Source organism: Anolis carolinensis, unplaced genomic scaffold, assembly GCF_035594765.1.
Source record: "Anolis carolinensis isolate JA03-04 unplaced genomic scaffold, rAnoCar3.1.pri scaffold_13, whole genome shotgun sequence".
NCBI lineage: Eukaryota > Metazoa > Chordata > Lepidosauria > Squamata > Dactyloidae > Anolis > Anolis carolinensis.
In genome coordinates this window covers 13,425,286-13,441,952 of record NW_026943824.1, presented here as the reverse complement: position 1 = coordinate 13,441,952, position 16,667 = coordinate 13,425,286, and the positions used below count along the sequence as shown (strand labels likewise).

The 16,667-nt window shown below is 42.1% G+C and overlaps 1 protein-coding gene across 1 annotated transcript in view; it reads left to right on the top strand.

Annotated features, from left to right (window-relative positions):
- The window catches only part of caskin1 (CASK interacting protein 1), a 170,385-nt gene that overhangs the window by 101,136 nt on the left and 52,582 nt on the right, over positions 1 to 16,667 (top strand). The window contains exons 4-10 of the mRNA XM_062964662.1: positions 2,027 to 2,172; positions 2,274 to 2,369; positions 3,409 to 3,539; positions 8,157 to 8,265; positions 10,151 to 10,259; positions 11,658 to 11,752; positions 14,279 to 14,396. Of these exons, the coding sequence (XP_062820732.1) occupies positions 2,027 to 2,172; positions 2,274 to 2,369; positions 3,409 to 3,539; positions 8,157 to 8,265; positions 10,151 to 10,259; positions 11,658 to 11,752; positions 14,279 to 14,396 (804 nt within the window). The remainder of the gene's footprint in view (positions 1 to 2,026; positions 2,173 to 2,273; positions 2,370 to 3,408; positions 3,540 to 8,156; positions 8,266 to 10,150; positions 10,260 to 11,657; positions 11,753 to 14,278; positions 14,397 to 16,667) is intronic.

Genomic DNA, 16,667 nt, shown 5'->3' with positions numbered 1-16,667 from the left:
TATCTGATAATTCATATAGTTTTTAATTGGCTCATTTATGGTTATATGTTTTGATTTTAGACTTGTAATGATTCTTTTATATGCTTGTGAGGCATTGAATCTTTGCCATTTACTATGTCGTTGAGCCGCTTTGCGTCCCCCTAGGGGTGAAAAAGTGGTAGATATGCAAATCAATCAATCAATCAATCAATCTGGATATAAGCATAATATGAATGAAGATATTGATTTGAATAAAGGTATATAGGTATGATATGGATACAGTACAGATATAGATATTGTGGTGGCACAGTGCGTTAAAGCACTGAACTGCTGAACTTGCGGACCAAAAGGTCCCAGGTTCAAATCCCGGGAGCGGCATGAGCAGCCGCTGTTAGCCCCAGCTCCTGCCAACCTAGCAGTTCGAAAACATGCAAAATGTGAGTAGATCAATTGGTACTGCTCCGGCGGGAAGGTAACGGCGCTCCATGCAGTCATGCCAATGACCACATGACCTTGGAGGGGTGTCTACGGACAACGCTGGCTCTTCAGCTTAGAAATGGAGATGAGCACCAATCCCCAGAGTCAGACATGACTGGACTTAACGTCAGGGGAAACCTTTACCTATAATATGGATAAAGATATGGATGTGGATCCGGTACAGATATGTATACAACATGGATATGGATATAGATATGGATATGGATACAATATGGACAGAGATATGGACATGGGACCAATGTAGATATGGGTATAGATATGTATACAATATGGATATGAGTATAGATATGGATATAGATATAGATATTGATATGGGTCCAATGTAGATATGGGTATAGATATGTATATAATATGGACATGAGTATAGATATGGATATAGATATGAGTATAGATATGTATACAATATGAGATATGGGTATAGATCTGGATACAATATGGATAGAGATATAGATATGGATCCGATGTAGATATGGGTATAGATATGTATACAATATGGATATGGTTATAAATATGGCTATAGATATGGATATGGATCCAATGTAGATATGGATATAGATATGTATACAATATCGATATGGTTATAGATATGGATATAGATATAGATATGGATATGGGTCCAATGTAGATATGGGTATAGATATGTATACAATATGGATATGGTTATAGATATGGATATGGATATGGTTCCAATATAGATATGGGTATAGATATGTATACAATATGGATATGGTTATAGATATGGATACAGATATGAGTATAGATATGGATATAGATATGGCTATAGATATGGATATGGATCCAATGTAGATATGGGTATAGATATGTATACAATATGAGATATCGGTATAGATGTGGATACAATATGGATAGAGATATGGATATGGATCCAATGTAGATATGGGTATAGATATGTATACAATATAGATATGAGTATAGATATGGATATAGATATGGATATAGATATGGATCCAATGTAGATATTGGTATAGATATGTATACAATATGGATATGAGTATAGATATGGATATAGATATAGATATGGATATGGTCCAATGTAGATATGGGTATAGATATGTATACAATATAGATACGAGTATAGATATGGATATAGATATGAGTATAGATATGGATACAATATATGGGTATAGATGTGGATACAATATGGACAGAGATATGGATATGGGTCCAATGTAGATAGAGGTATAGATATGTATACAATATGAATATGGATGTAGATATGGATACAATATGGATATGGTTACAGATATGGATCTAGATATGGATATGGGTCCAATGTAGATATGGGTATAGATATATATACAATATGGATATGGTTATAGATATGGATATAGATATGAGTATATATATGGATACAATATGAGATATGGGTATAGATGTGGATACAGTATGGATAGAGATATGGATATGGATCCGATGTAGATATCTAGCTCTCCTCTGCGTTTGAATGGAGCCGTCCCACCCATAGAACGGCATGTGGTGGGATGCTGTTCCGTCTTCCCCGCTCACCCTTTGCCCCCTTTGCCCCCAGGGATGCGCCCCTTGCACTACGCGGCCTGGCAGGGCAAGAAGGAGCCCATGAAGATGGTGCTGAAGGCCGGCTCCTCGGTGAACATCCCCTCCGACGAGGGGCAGATCCCGTTGCACTTGGCGGCACAGCACGGCCACTACGATGTGGTGAGTGGCCCATGGAAGCGGTGCAAAGTGGACTCAGCGCCATGCATTTTGACCACTAACATTCATATTCTTTCTCCTTTTGCTTCTTCTCCGTCGGACAGTCGGAGATGCTCCTGCAGCATCAGTCCAATCCGTGCATTTTGGACAACTCTGGAAAGACGCCGCTGGACTTGGCCTGCGAATTTGGCCGCGTTGGGGTAAGTATAGGGGAAACAGGGGGGCCATAGGGGTCAAGGGTATATAACGTCCCCATTAAAGCCTGCTTTGGATTATAATGGGGGCGGTGGATCATATTTGTACAGTAGAGTCTCACTTATCCAACATAAACGGGCCGGCAGAATGTTGGATAAGTAAATATGTTGGATAATAAGGAGGGATTAAGGAAAAGCCCATTAAACATCAAATTAGGTTATGATTTTACAAATTAAGTACCAAAACATCATATTATACAACAAATTGGACAGAAAAAGTAGTTCAATGCACAGTAATGTTATCTTGTAATTTCTGTATTTATGAATTTAGCACCAAAATGTATTGAAAACATTGACTACAAAAATGTGTTGGATAATCCAGAACGTTGGATAAGTGAGACTCTGCTGTACTTATTTTAGGGAATCTCATCTTCACTGGCAACCAGTAAACAAGATTAGTACACAGCAAACAAGATCACTATGCTGGAGTTCATATTGGATCACATTCCGGACACTTCCCAAGTGTCTAGGACTATATGCTGTATCAGCAAATAAAATGTTTAGATCCGAATAGGGTGGCCTTTTGCAGCTGACAAGTGGTGATTTGTCAGTGTTTATTATTTTCAAGTGCTGGCTGAGGTTTTTAAGCACTGCACCCAGTGTTCCGATCACCACTAGGATCCCCTTACCTGGCTTGTGCCAGAGTCTTTGCAGTTCGATCTTCAAATCCTCATATCATGTAAGCTTTTCCAGTTGCTTCTCGTTGGTTCTGTTGTCGCCTGGGATGATGATGATGATTATTATTATTATTATGTTTGTACCTTGTTTCTTCTATCCACAAGGAGACTCGTGGATGTAAAAATTAAAACACAATCAGCATCGTATCAATGTCTTGATACCTGCAGGAGCATTTGCTCCATTTCCAACCTTGTAACCCCCAAATGTAACCTAGGGGTCAAAAGGTAGGCCCCCAAAAGCCCTGGGGATATAATGCCCGAAAATCCTCTTTGCAAAGGATCCCTCAATGTTCCTCCGTCTCTTGCAGGTGGTGCAGCTGCTCCTCAACAGCAACATGTGCGCGGCGCTCCTCGAACCCAAACCCGGGGACATCACCGACCCCAACGGCACCAGCCCCTTGCATTTGGCGGCCAAGAACGGGCACATCGACATCATCCGGTGCGTCCTTTTGCCTTTCCCGGCAGCAAAGGCTCTAAGATGCGCTTCTGCCCTCAATATATAAGAATGGTCCTGAAAGGAGGGTGCGCCTTACCATTGGTGGCGTCTTATAATGGAAGAACTACAGTATCTATCCATCTATCTCGCCATAAACCCATGCATCATCCAGTCATCCATCCATAATCTGTCCATAAATCAATCAGTCCATCCATTCATCCATCTATAAATCTGCCCATGACTCTGTCAGTCTCTCTCTCCATCCATGGATCTGTCCATCTATCCATCTATCTGTCTGTCTGTCTGTCTATCTATCTATCTATCTATCTATCTATCTATCTATCTATCTATCTATCTATCTATCTATCTATCTATCCATCCATGGGTCAGTTTGTGCATCCATCCATCCATCCATCCATCCATCCATCCATCCATCCATCCATCCATCCATCCATCCATCCAGTCAGTCAGTCAGTCAGTCAGTCAGTCAGGCAGTCTGTCTGTCTGTCTGTCTGTCTGTCTGTCTGTCTGTCTGTCTGTCTGTCTATCTATCTATCTATCTATCTATCTATCCATCCATCCACGGGTCAGTTTGTGCATCCATCCATCCATCCATCCATCCATCCATCCATCCATCCATCCATCCATCCATCCATCCATCCATCCAGTCAGTCAGTCAGTCAGTCAGTCAGTCAGGCAGTCTGTCTGTCTATCTATCTATCTATCTATCTATCTATCTATCTATCTATCTATCTATCTATCTATCTCTCCATTCATAAACCTGTCCATCAATCTGTTCATCTACCCATAAGTCAATCAGTTTGTGCATCCATCCATCCATCCATCCATCCATCCATCCATTAATCTGTCCATGAATCTGTCTGTCTATCTCTCCATCCATGGATCTGTCCAATCTATCTATCTATCTATCTATCTATCTATCTATCTATCTATCTATCTATCTATCTACCCATGAGTCTATCTATCTATCTATCTATCTATCTATCTATCTATCTATCTATCTGTCCCTCCGTCCGTTCTTCCATCCATAAACCTGTCCATGAATCTGTTCATCCACCCATAAGTCAATCAGTTTGTGCATCTATCCATCCATCCATCCATTAATCTGTCCATGAATCTGTCTGTCTGTCTATCTCTCCATCCATGGATCTGTCCATCAATCTGTCTATCTACCCATGAGTCTATCTATCTACCTATCTGTCCCTCCGTCCATTCTTCCATCCATAAACCTGTCCATCAATCTGTTCATCCACCCATAAGTCAATCAGTTTGTGCATCTATCCATCCATCTATAAATCTGTCCACGAGTCTGTCTATCTCTCAATCCATGAATCTGTCTATCTGTCCCTCCGTCTGTTCTTCCATCCATAAACCTGCCTATCAATCTATCTATCTATCCACCTTTGAGTCAAGTTTGTGCATCTATCTATTATCCATCCATCCATCCATCCATCCATCCATCCATCCATCCATCCATCCATCCATCCATCTATAAATCTGTCCATGAGTCTGTCTATCTATCTCTCAATCCATGAATCTGTCTATCTGTCCCTCCATCTGTTCTTCCATCCATAAACCTGTCCCATCAATCTATCTATCCACCCTTGAGTCAAGTTTGTGCATCTGTCTGTCTGTCTGTCTGTCTGTCTATCTATCTATCTATCTATCTATCTATCTATCTATCTATCTATCTATCTATCTATCTATCCATGCATCCATCCATCCATCTATCTATCTATCTATCTATCTATCTATCTATCTATCTATCTATCTATCTATCTATCTATCTATCCATCCATCCATCCATCCATCCATCCATCCATCCATCCATCCATCCATCCATCCATCCATCTATCCATCCATCCATCCATCCATCCATCCATCTATAAATCTGTCCATGAGTCTGTCTGTCTGTCTCTCCATCCATGGATCTCTCTGTCTATCTGTCCCTCCGTCTGTTCTTCCATCCATAAACCTGTCCATCAATCTATCTATCCACCCTTGAGTCAAGTTTGTGCATCTGTCTGTCTGTCTGTCTGTCTGTCTGTCTGTCTGTCTATCTATCTATCTATCTATCTATCTATCTATCTATCTATCTATCTATCTATCCATGCATCCATCCATCTATCTATCTATTTATCCATCCATCCATCCATCCATCCATCCATCCATCTATAAATCTGTCCATGAGTCTGTCTGTCTGTCTCTCCATCCATGGATCTCTCTGTCTATCTGTCCCTCCGTCTGTTCTTCCATCCATAAACCTGCCTATCAATCTATCTATCTATCCACCCTTGAGTCAAGTTTGTGCATCTATCTATTATCCATCTATCCATCAATCCATCCATCCATCTATAAATCTGTCCATGAGTCTGTCTATCTATCTCTCAATCCATGAATCTGTCTATCTGTCCCTCCGTCTGTTCTTCTATCCATAAACTTGTCCATCAATCTATCTATCCACCCTTGAGTCAAGTTTGTGCATCTATCTATCTATTATCTATCTATCCATCCATCCATCCATCCATCTATAAATCTGTCCATGAGTCTATCTGTCTATCTCTCTATCCATGGATCTGTCTGTCTATCTGTCCCTTCATCCATTCTTCCATCCATAAACCTGTCCATCAATCTATCTATCCACCCATGAGTCAGTTTATGTATCTATCTATTATCTATCTATCTATCTATCTATCTATCTATCTATCTATCTATCTATCTATCTATCTATCTACCCATCCATCAATCCATCTATAAATCTGTCCATGAGTCTGCCTGTCTATCTCTCCATCCATGGATCTGTCTGTCTATCTGTCCCTCCATCCGTTCTTCCATCCATAAACCTGTCCATCAAACTATCTATCCACCCATGAGTCAGTTTATGTATCTATCTATTATCTGTCTATCTATACCCATCCATCCATCCATCTATGAGTCTATCTGTCCATGAGTCTATCTATCCTCCATCCATGGATCTGTCTGTCTACCTATCCCTCCATCTGTTCTTCCATCCATAAACCTGTCCATCATATCTATCTATCCACCCATGAGTTAGTTTATGCATCTATCTATCTATCTATCTATCTATCTATCTATCTATCTATCTATCTATCTATCTATCTATAAATCTGTCCATGAGTCAGTCTGTCTGTCTATCTCTCCATCCATGGATCTGTCTGTCTACCTATTCCTCCATCCATTCTTCCATCCATAAACCTGTCAATCAAGATGGATAGATTAGTTTGTGCATCTATCTATCCATCCATCTATTCATTTCATCCATCCATGAATCTATCTATGAATGTCTCTATCCATCATCTATCCGTCCATAAGACTGTCCATCATTCTATCCATCCAACCATTCATGAAGCTGTATATCTGTCTGTCTGTCTGTCTGTCGATCATCCATCTATCCATAAATCCATCCATCTTTCCCAATATAACTATCTCTAAAAAGGGAGTACGTCTTGGAGTTGCATGTGTATATCTGATGTATTTTTGTTGCTCGTTGGTACTCCTGAAATGAGGGTGAGTCTTACAATTGATGGCATCTAATGATAATGATGATGATAATAATAATAATAATAATAATAATAATAATAATAATAATAAACATCTCTCTGAAACAACAAACAACAATCATGGCAGTTTAAAGTGGCACCAAATTGCATTAATTCAACAGTGTAGGTTGCATCCCTGTCCTCATAATCCTGGAGCCATCCTGGAAGGGACCTCCAAAGGCCATCCAATCCAACCCCATTTTTCTAAACAAGAAGGCACCATCGGAGCCCTCCCAACAGATGGCCATTGTAATGAAGTATGAATTTTTGGTTTACAGATGTTATGTTTAATTGTGTGTTTGTGTTTTAAAAGGGTAAGAATTACAGTTATTGCATCTCAGCACTCAGAGGCTGGTTGCCATGGAGAAGTAGGCAGAGCCAACTGCCGTTTTGTTGAAAAAGTGCAGAGTTTAAAAAAGGGATTCAGTCTGTGCTCTGATGAGGCACAGGGAAGATTGATCCTAGGTTGAGGGGATCAAGGAGACTCAATTGTTCATTTTTGAGTCGGTTTAAAATAAGTTTGGTGACTTATTTAATGCAGTCTGTGTCCTGGTAACGAACAGAGAATCTGTGATCGTATATCACAGGGTGACTGCGGTTTAAAAGTAGCAGAGGAAGAAGTTATAACTACTTTAAGTAAAAGAAATGACACTTTAGGGAGTTTGTCTTACCTCATTCTAGTATTGTAACTGTTAATAAAAGTGCCTCTAAGTGAGAAACAACATTGTAACCACTAAGCTCTGTGCCTGAATAAACTTGTTATTGTTCCTCCAACATTTAAACCTCTGTTGCATATATTATAAACCAAGTTGCGTTACCATCTTAAGTGAATAAGAAGAAGAAAGATTTTTTTTTTTTAAAAAAAGGTCTCCTCTCTGAGTCTTTGGTGTTTGCATCTTCGCAAATTGGTGGCAGCGGTGGGATAAAAAGATTCAACCTGCCTGAAAGAGCCTTAGTCGTTCTTAGTCCTCCCAGAGAAGGGTGTTTCTGTACAGCAATGGGCCTCAACTTTGCCTTGTGTTTCCTTTTTTTCCGCCAGCCTCCTCCTCCAAGCCGGGATTGACATCAACCGACAAACCAAGGCCGGCACCGCTTTGCACGAAGCGGCCCTTTGCGGCAAGACGGAGGTGGTGCGGCTCCTCCTGGACGTAAGTGACCTCGTCGTCCCCATGGATCTGGACATCCCATCCCAACATCACCCTCATTCCCAGTTTCACCATTCACCACCAGTAAGGCTTTGGAGTCATTCCTAATCTGGATACGGTCCAGTCATCAGAGAATCGGTTGGATACGTTTCATTGGATAACACAATGTTTTTTATGAATGCTCCCATTAGAAAATACATAACCATGTGGGTGAACTACAACTCCCAGTATTGTGGATCAATCCTCCCCAAACCTGGCCTGTATGCACAGCTGGGCATGTTGGGCCTATGTGCCAAGTTTGGTCCAGATCTGACATTGGCTGGGTTCAGTTCTCTCTGAATGCAGGTAAACTACAACTTCCAAAATCAAGGTCAGTTTCCAGAAACTCCTGCAGTATGTTCAGTTGGTCACGTGGGTTCTCTGTGCAAAGTTTGGTCCCGATCCATTGTTGGTGGGGGTCACAGTTTCTCTGGATGCAGGTGAACTACAATTCCCAAAATCAAGGTTCAGTCCCACTAAACCCTGCAGTATGTTCAGTTGGTCATGGGGTTTCTCTGTACCAAATTTGGTCCCAGTCTATTGTCGGTGGGGGTCACAATTTATCTGGATGCAGGTGAACTACAACTCCCAGATTCCGAGAGCAATCAACCCCAAACTCCGCCTGTAGTCGCATTTTGGGTCTGTTTGCCAAGTTTGGTCTGGATCTATTATTGATGGGGTTGAGAGTGCGCTGGATGCAGGGTGAACTACAACTCCCATATGGGTGGGTCATTCCCTTTCCAACCCCTCCAATATGTTCTGTGCTCACCAGGGTTCTGTGTGCCATGTTTGGTCCAGATCCGTCATTGGTGGGTGTAAATAAGTGTGTTTTTATTTTGATTTATAGATGTCATGTTTAATTTCGTTTTAAAAGTCATGTTTAACTATGTTTAAAAGGGTAAGTATTAGTTACCAGTGCGTGGGGGATGGTAGCCAGCTCAGCATTCTGAGGCAGGTTGCCATAGTAACGAGGGCGGAGCCAACCGCCGTTTAGAGAAAAAGGAGGGAATGTTTTTTTAAAAAAAACAGTTTTTAGTCTGTGATCTGAGTCACAGGGAAGACACTGGTTCCAGGTTAGGGAAACCAGGGAAGCTCAGATCTCTAGTTGTGTCAAATTAAGCAAGTTAAGTGACTTGTTTGGGTTTGTTTGTGAGTGGTAAGGGGAAGCAATCCCAGTTAGATCCAAAGTGATCAGTTGATAGCTTTGGTTGTAAGAGAAGAAAAAGGTTTAGACTGCTCAAGGAAAGGAGAAAGTATTTTGAAAGTGGATTTATCATAAGTTATATTTGCAACTGTTGAAGAAAGTTTAACTCTGAGAAGCAACATTGTAACCACTAAGCTCTGTGCCTGAATAAACTTTTTAATGTTCTTCAACATCCAAGCCTCTGTCAGACATATTCTAAACTAAGTAACGCTACCATCTCAAGTGAATAAGAAGAAGAAAGGGGAAAAAGATTCACCTCTGCCTGAGATCACCACAATTTGGTGGCAGCGGTGGGATCTAAAAGGTTCCCCCCCTGCCCCTGTCCCCCCCCCCCCCGCCGTGTGCTCTGGGTGAAGGGCGAACTACAACTCCCACATATGTGGCTTAAGGAGGGAAAGAAAAGGGTCCGAGGCTGTTGGGAATTGTGGGAGTTGAAGTCCAAAACACCTGGAAGGACCAAGCTGGCCCATGCCCGATCTAACCCCAAAACATTCCTTGAAATGGAGGCTAGGATGGCCATCTGTTGGGAGTGCTTTGATTGTGCTTTTCTTTCATGAAGGCAGAAAAGGGGTTGGACTTTCAACTGTGAGTTCTATGGCCCATAATTCCCAGCTTTCCGGCCTAATGTGCTCTCCTTTTTTGCAGAGCGGGATCAATGCTCACATCCGGAACACGTACAGCCAGACGGCGCTGGATATCGTCAACCAGTTCACGGCCACCCAGGCCAGCAAGGAGATCAAGCAGATGCTGCGAGGTGAGGACTGCAACTCCCATCATCCACGGTCTGCCTTGAGGAGCGATGGGAGATGCAGTCTCCCCACATCGGGAGGAATGTAGGATGCCCAGTCTTGACCAGTGGGACACTGGGACATAGCAATGGGAAGCCTGCTTCAATGACTGCAAGGGATGTTGACCACGATGCCTCATAACACTTCTGTGGAGCTCTGTCTCCATCTAGTGTTCTGTCAACTACGTTTCCCTAGCTCTGACTCACTCATTCTGTAACACGATTTTTGTTCCTGGGTTATAAATGTCATTTCCTAATTGGTTCTATCATAAAAGACATGGAAAAAGTGCAAAAAAATTATTTCTGCGGGAAGAATATCATCTTTCTATAACACACTAGCTGTGCCCGGCCACGCGTTGCTGTGGTGAAGTCTGGTGGTCTGGGAAATAAAGTATTGAGGAATTGGTGGTAGTTAAGGTCAAGGGTAAAGGTTTTCCCCTGACATTAAGTCCAGTCGTGTCTGAGTCTTGGGGTTGGTGCTCATCTGCATTTGTAAACCGAGGAGCTGGCATTGTCCATAGACTCCTCCAAGGTCATGTGGCCGGAGCAGTACCTATTCATGTATTCCCATTTGCATGTTTTCGAACTTCTGGATTGGCGGAAGCTGGGGCTAACAGTGGGTGCTCTCTCCGCTCCCCCAATTCAAACCTGTGGCCTTTCGGTGAAGAAGTTCAGCAGCTCAGAGTGGTGTTGTTTGCGGTATTTTATGTGCTTGTACTGTCTGTGGTCCTGAGAAAACAGAGGATTTGCCAGAGTTTGGTGATGGGAATCCTTTGTTGGGAGGTGTTAGCTGGCCCTGATTGTTTCCTGGATGGAATTCCTTTGTTTTCATAGTGTTGCTGTTTATTTACTGTCCTGAGATGAGAGAGTGATGAGTACCAAATGACCTTGTACCTTTAAAGCCTGGTTGCTTCCCTGTCTTGGGGGGGGGGGGGGAGGGGATCCTTTGGTGGGAGGTGTTAGATGGCCCTGATTGTTTCCTGGATGGAATAGCTGTGTTTTTAGAGTGTTGATCTTTATTTAGTGTCCTGAGATAAGAGAGTGATGAGTACAGAATGGCCTTGGAGCTTCAAAGGCTGGCTGATGCGATTCTCCTTTTATATATATATATATAGATTTTGCTCTAGTTTTTCAATAAACATCTCATTGAGTCTCTACCACCTTTGAATCAAGGATTGTCTTGGTTTGTGGTTTGCAGCCTAGGCTGTTGTAACCATTGTTGACGGTCGCCCACCCAAATCCTAACCAGGGCAGGCCCTGCTTAGCTTCTAAGAACACATGGGATTTGGTGCTTGTGGGGCATTTAGAGTGATAGGAAACTATGAATCCCAGCTCCGACAGCTGCCTCTTTCTCTTTCCACCCAGATGCCTCTGCTGCTCTGCAGGTCCGGGCCGTCAAGGATTACTGCAACAACTACGACTTGACCAGCCTCAACGTGAAAGCCGGGGACATCATTACGGTGAGTCCGTCCTCAAACCACAAATAGGCCGGAAACCACCGCCAAAAGATTGGAAATATCCAGTGGAAGGTAATGGTTGCAATGCTCTCCTCTGCATCTCCCCACGGGTCCAACATCATGATTCAGTCTTAAAAGCAGCAAATCTAAGACAGAATTTTGCTAAGTCTCCTTTCTTATTGGAAGACCCATCTTGTCCAGCAGAAGATCGACCAGTAAACTTGCAATCATAAGTTTTGATTGGCATTTTGTTGCCATTATATGTTAATCCTGTATCTGTGTTTTAAAAAGATTTTTGTGTTTTTATCTTATGTAATTCATTGTATATATTTGATGTTCTTATGTTCATCAGGAGAGGCGGGTAATAAATAAATTGTATTATTATTATTATTATTAGTAGTAGTAGTAGTATTATTGAATCATTATTGTTATTGTTGGATTATTATTATTATTATTATTTTATTGTATGACACAGCAAACAAGATAGATATGCTGGATTTCGTATCACAAATCACAAGTCGAACACTTCCCAAGTGTCTAGGACTGTGTGAGGTATTTTCGGATGATGCGTGCAGATCCCAGTAGGGTGGCCTTTTGCAGTTGGCAGATTGTAATTTTGTCAATGTCTATTGTTTCCAAATGCCGGCTGAGATCTTTTGACACGGCACCCAGTGTGCCCATCACCACCGGGACCACCTGCACTGGTTTCTGCCAGAGTCTTTGAAGTTCAATCTTGAGGTCCTAATAGCGGCTGAGTTTTTTCTGTTGTTTTTCGTCAATGCGACTGTCCCCTCGGATGGCAACATCAATGATCCAAACCTTTTTCCTTTCCACAACTGTGAGGTCTGGTGTGTTGTGTTCCAGAACTTTGTCAGTCTGGATTCGGAAGTCCCACAGTATCTTTGCGTGCTCATTTTCCAATACTTTTGCAGGTTTGTGATCCCACCAGTTGTTCTTTGTTGCTGGGAAGTGGTACTTGAGGCATAAGTTCCAATGGATCCTTTGGGCCACATAGTTGTGCCTCTGTTTGTAGTCTGTCTGCACGATTTTCTTACAGCAGCTGAGGATATGATCAATGCTTTCGTCGGTTTCCTTGCAGAGTCTGCATTTTGGGTCATCAGCTGATTTTTCGATCTTGGCCTTAATTGCCTTTGTCCTGATGTCTTGCTCCTGGGCTGCAAGGATCAGGCCTTCTGTCTCCTTCTTCAGGGTCCCATTCGTGAGCCAGAGCCAGGTCTTCTCCTTATCAGCTTTTCCTTCAATTTTGTCAAGGAACTTTCCATGCAATGTTTTGTTGTGCCAGCTGTCAGCTCTAGTTTGTAGTGTGGTTTTCTTGTACTGGTTTTTTGTCTGCTGTGCTTTGAGGAGTTTCTGATTATTGACTTCAATCAAAGCAGGTTCTTCACTTTGCTTTCCATATTCTGCCAGGGCATGTTCTTCTTCTTCTTTGACTGCTTGTTTGACTTGTAAGAGTCCTCTGCCCCCTGATCTTCTAGGTCAACATCATTGCGAGGGTGCAGTGAATGATGAATGGTCATGAGTTTTCTTGTTTTTCTGTCCAAATTGTCCAGTTCCATCTGTGTCCAGTTAATGTTGCCAGCAGTATATCTTATGACAGGTATGGCCCAGGTGTTTATGGTCTTGATGGTGTTGCCTCCATTGAGCTTGCTTTTGAGAATTTTTCTGACCCTTTGTGTGTATTCTTTACTGACCACAGTTTTCACATGTTCATGCTTGATGTTGTCCAGCTGTAATATGCCCAGATATTTATAGGCCTCTGGCTGGTGACACTTTATTGTTTGGCCATTAGGCATATTTATGCCCTCACTTTCAATGATTTTTCCCTTCTTCAATGCCACTGTCAAACATTTGTCCAAACCAAACTCCATGCTGATATCAGTGCTAAAAATTCGGACAGTATTAGTCAGAGACTGGATTTCAGTTTCCGTTTTTCCATACAGCTTCAGGTCATCCATGTAAATCAGATTTTGTGAGATTTCTTATATGTTTGGCCCAGATCCGTGTTTTAGTGTCCTGTTTTTAACATTTTATGCTGTATGTTGATTTTTATGATGGTTTTATTGATGTTGATGTTTTACTGTTGGAATAATTGTTTTATCGTTTTATTGCTGTATGTTTCGGGCTCGGCCCCCATGTAAGCCGCTCCGAGTCCCCTCTGGGGAGATGGGGCAGGGTATAAAAATAAAGTTATTATTATTATTATTATTATTATTATTATTATTATTATGTTTGATAGCTGAGATTTGTTTTTTGTAAGATTGTTGACAGAGGGATCATGGCAATAATGAAAAGCAGAGGCAAAAATGAGTCATTATTATTATTATTCCTTGCAAGCATAGTCTCATGCACATTGGACACCATGGATATGCATTGACACTCTTTAATGTACCAATGCGCTCCAGGACTGTCCAATGCTCAATGATGTCCAATATGCCGTGTCTGTTATATGTTATCCTGCCTTTACCATAATCGGGAATGAAACGTGACTGATGATATGCATATCTTCAGGTGTTGGAGCAGCATGCCGACGGCCGGTGGAAAGGCTGTATCCATGACAACCGGACCGGGAATGACCGCGTGGGCTACTTCCCCTCCAGCCTGGTCGAAGCCATCAGCAAGCGCACCGGCAAGTCTTCTCCCCCCGTTTTATGGGACTTTCCTTGTTTTAGTCTGCACTCAGGCTCCCCATATTGACCCACTTTCAGAGCCAAAGATTAGGTGAAAGGGATTTAGAGTTTTAGTGAACCGCAAGCTCAACGTGAGCCAAGAGTGTGATGCCGCAGCTGAAAAGGCCAATACGTTTCTAGGCTGTGATTCCAGGTTGCATCAACAGGAGTATAGTATCATGGAAGGGGTCCGGAGAAGGGCCACCAAAAAGTCTGGAAGCCATGAATAATCCGTTCGAAGGGCAACTTAAAGATCTGTAACTATATCGGCACATTTGGGAATTCAGTGGAGCCTCTTTCTCTGAAGTCTGGGTGGCCATCTATCAGGAGGGATTGCATGGTGTCTTCTTTGATGACAAGGAGTTGGGTTGAGTGGCCTTTGGAGCCCCTTCCAAATCTATTTGGCATATGCTTTTGTTTGGGAGTCCATTGGTGTGTCTCCTTCTCTGGAGGCTGGACGGCCATCTGTAGGGATGGATTGGATGGTTCCAAACATGGGCAAGAACGGGCAAACGTGTGATGGGAAGACGGAGCTTGAAACGGGGCAATTGGGGATCTAAGGTGTAAGGATCTATTAATAACTTCAAAGGTTCTTTTTATCCCACCGCTGCCACCAAATTGTAAAGGGACTATTGACAGCTGCCGCCACCAATTTGTAAGATGCAGCCACCAAAGACTCAGAGAGGAGACCTTTTACTTTTTTTCTCTTTCTTCTTCTTCACTTAGATGGTAGTGTAACTTAGTTTATAATATATGCGACAGAGTCTTAGATGTTGGAGGAACAATAACAAGTTTATTCAGGCACAGAGCTTAGTGGTTACAATTCTCACTTAGAGGCATTTTCATTAACAGTTACAATTTTAGAATAAGGTGAGTCAAACTCCCTAAAGTGTCTTTCTTTAACTTAAAGTTGTCAGAACTTCAGCCTCTGCCACTTTTAAACCGTAGTCACCCCTGTGATATACAATCACAGATTCTCTGTTCCTTACTAGGACACAGAATACCTAAAATAAGTCACCAAACTTATTTTAATCCGACTCAGATGAACAATTGAGCTTCCCTTGATCCCCTCAACTTAGGATCAGTCTTCCCTGTGCCTCATCAGAGCACAGACTGAATTCGTTTTTTAAACTCTGCACTTCTTCAACAAACCGGCAGTTGGCTTCGCCTACTTCTCCATGGCAACCAGCCTCTGAGTGCAGAGAAGCAATAACTGCAATACTCACCCTTTCAATCACTGTCAATACCAGGCCAGTTCACGATCCCTCAGACCGTTGGAGGGTTGGACTATAGTTGAATATAAAAACCTATAAACAAATTCCTATGCACAATGCACATCTCTTATTTTGAAGTAAAAAAAACCCAGATGGGAACAAATGCAGCCTCAGTGTTAATAATAATCATAATCATAATAAAAATAATAAAGAGGGTTGGAAGAGACCCCTTGGGCCATTTAATCCAACCCCCTTCTACCTTTGTGCACCAAAAACACAAGCAAAGCGCCCCTGACAAATGGCCACCCAGCCTCAATGTTGTTAATAATAATAATAATAATAATAATAATAATAATAATAATAATAATAATAATACTTTCCACAGATATATATAAAAACCTTCCTTGCTTAGATTCTCCATACCTCACAACCTCTGAGGATGCCTGCCATAGATGTGGGCAAAACGTCAGGAGAGAATACTTCTGGAACATGGCCATACAGCCCGGAAAACATACAACAACCCTGTGATCCCGGCCATGAAAGCCTTTGACAACACAATAATAATGATAATTATTATTTTATTATGACACAGCAAACAAGATAGATATGCTGGATTTCGTATCACAAAATCACAAGTCGAACACTTCCCAAGTGTCTAGGACTGTGTGATGTATTTTCGGATGATGCGTGCAGATCCCAGTCAGGTGGCCTTTTGCAATTGACAGATCGTGATTTTGTCAATGTCTATTGTTTCCAAATGCCGGCTGAGATCTTTTGGCAAGGCACCCAGTGTGCCCATCACCACCGGGACCACCTGCACTGGTTTCTGCCAGAGTCTCTGAAGTTCAATCTTGAGGTCCTGATAGCGGCTGAGTTTTTCCTGTTGTTTTTTGTGAATGCGACTGTCACCTGGGATAGCGACATCAATGATCCAAACCTTTTTCTTTTCCACAACTGTGATGTCTGGTGTGTTGTGTTCCAGAACTTTGTCAGTCTGGATTCAGAAGTCCCACAGTA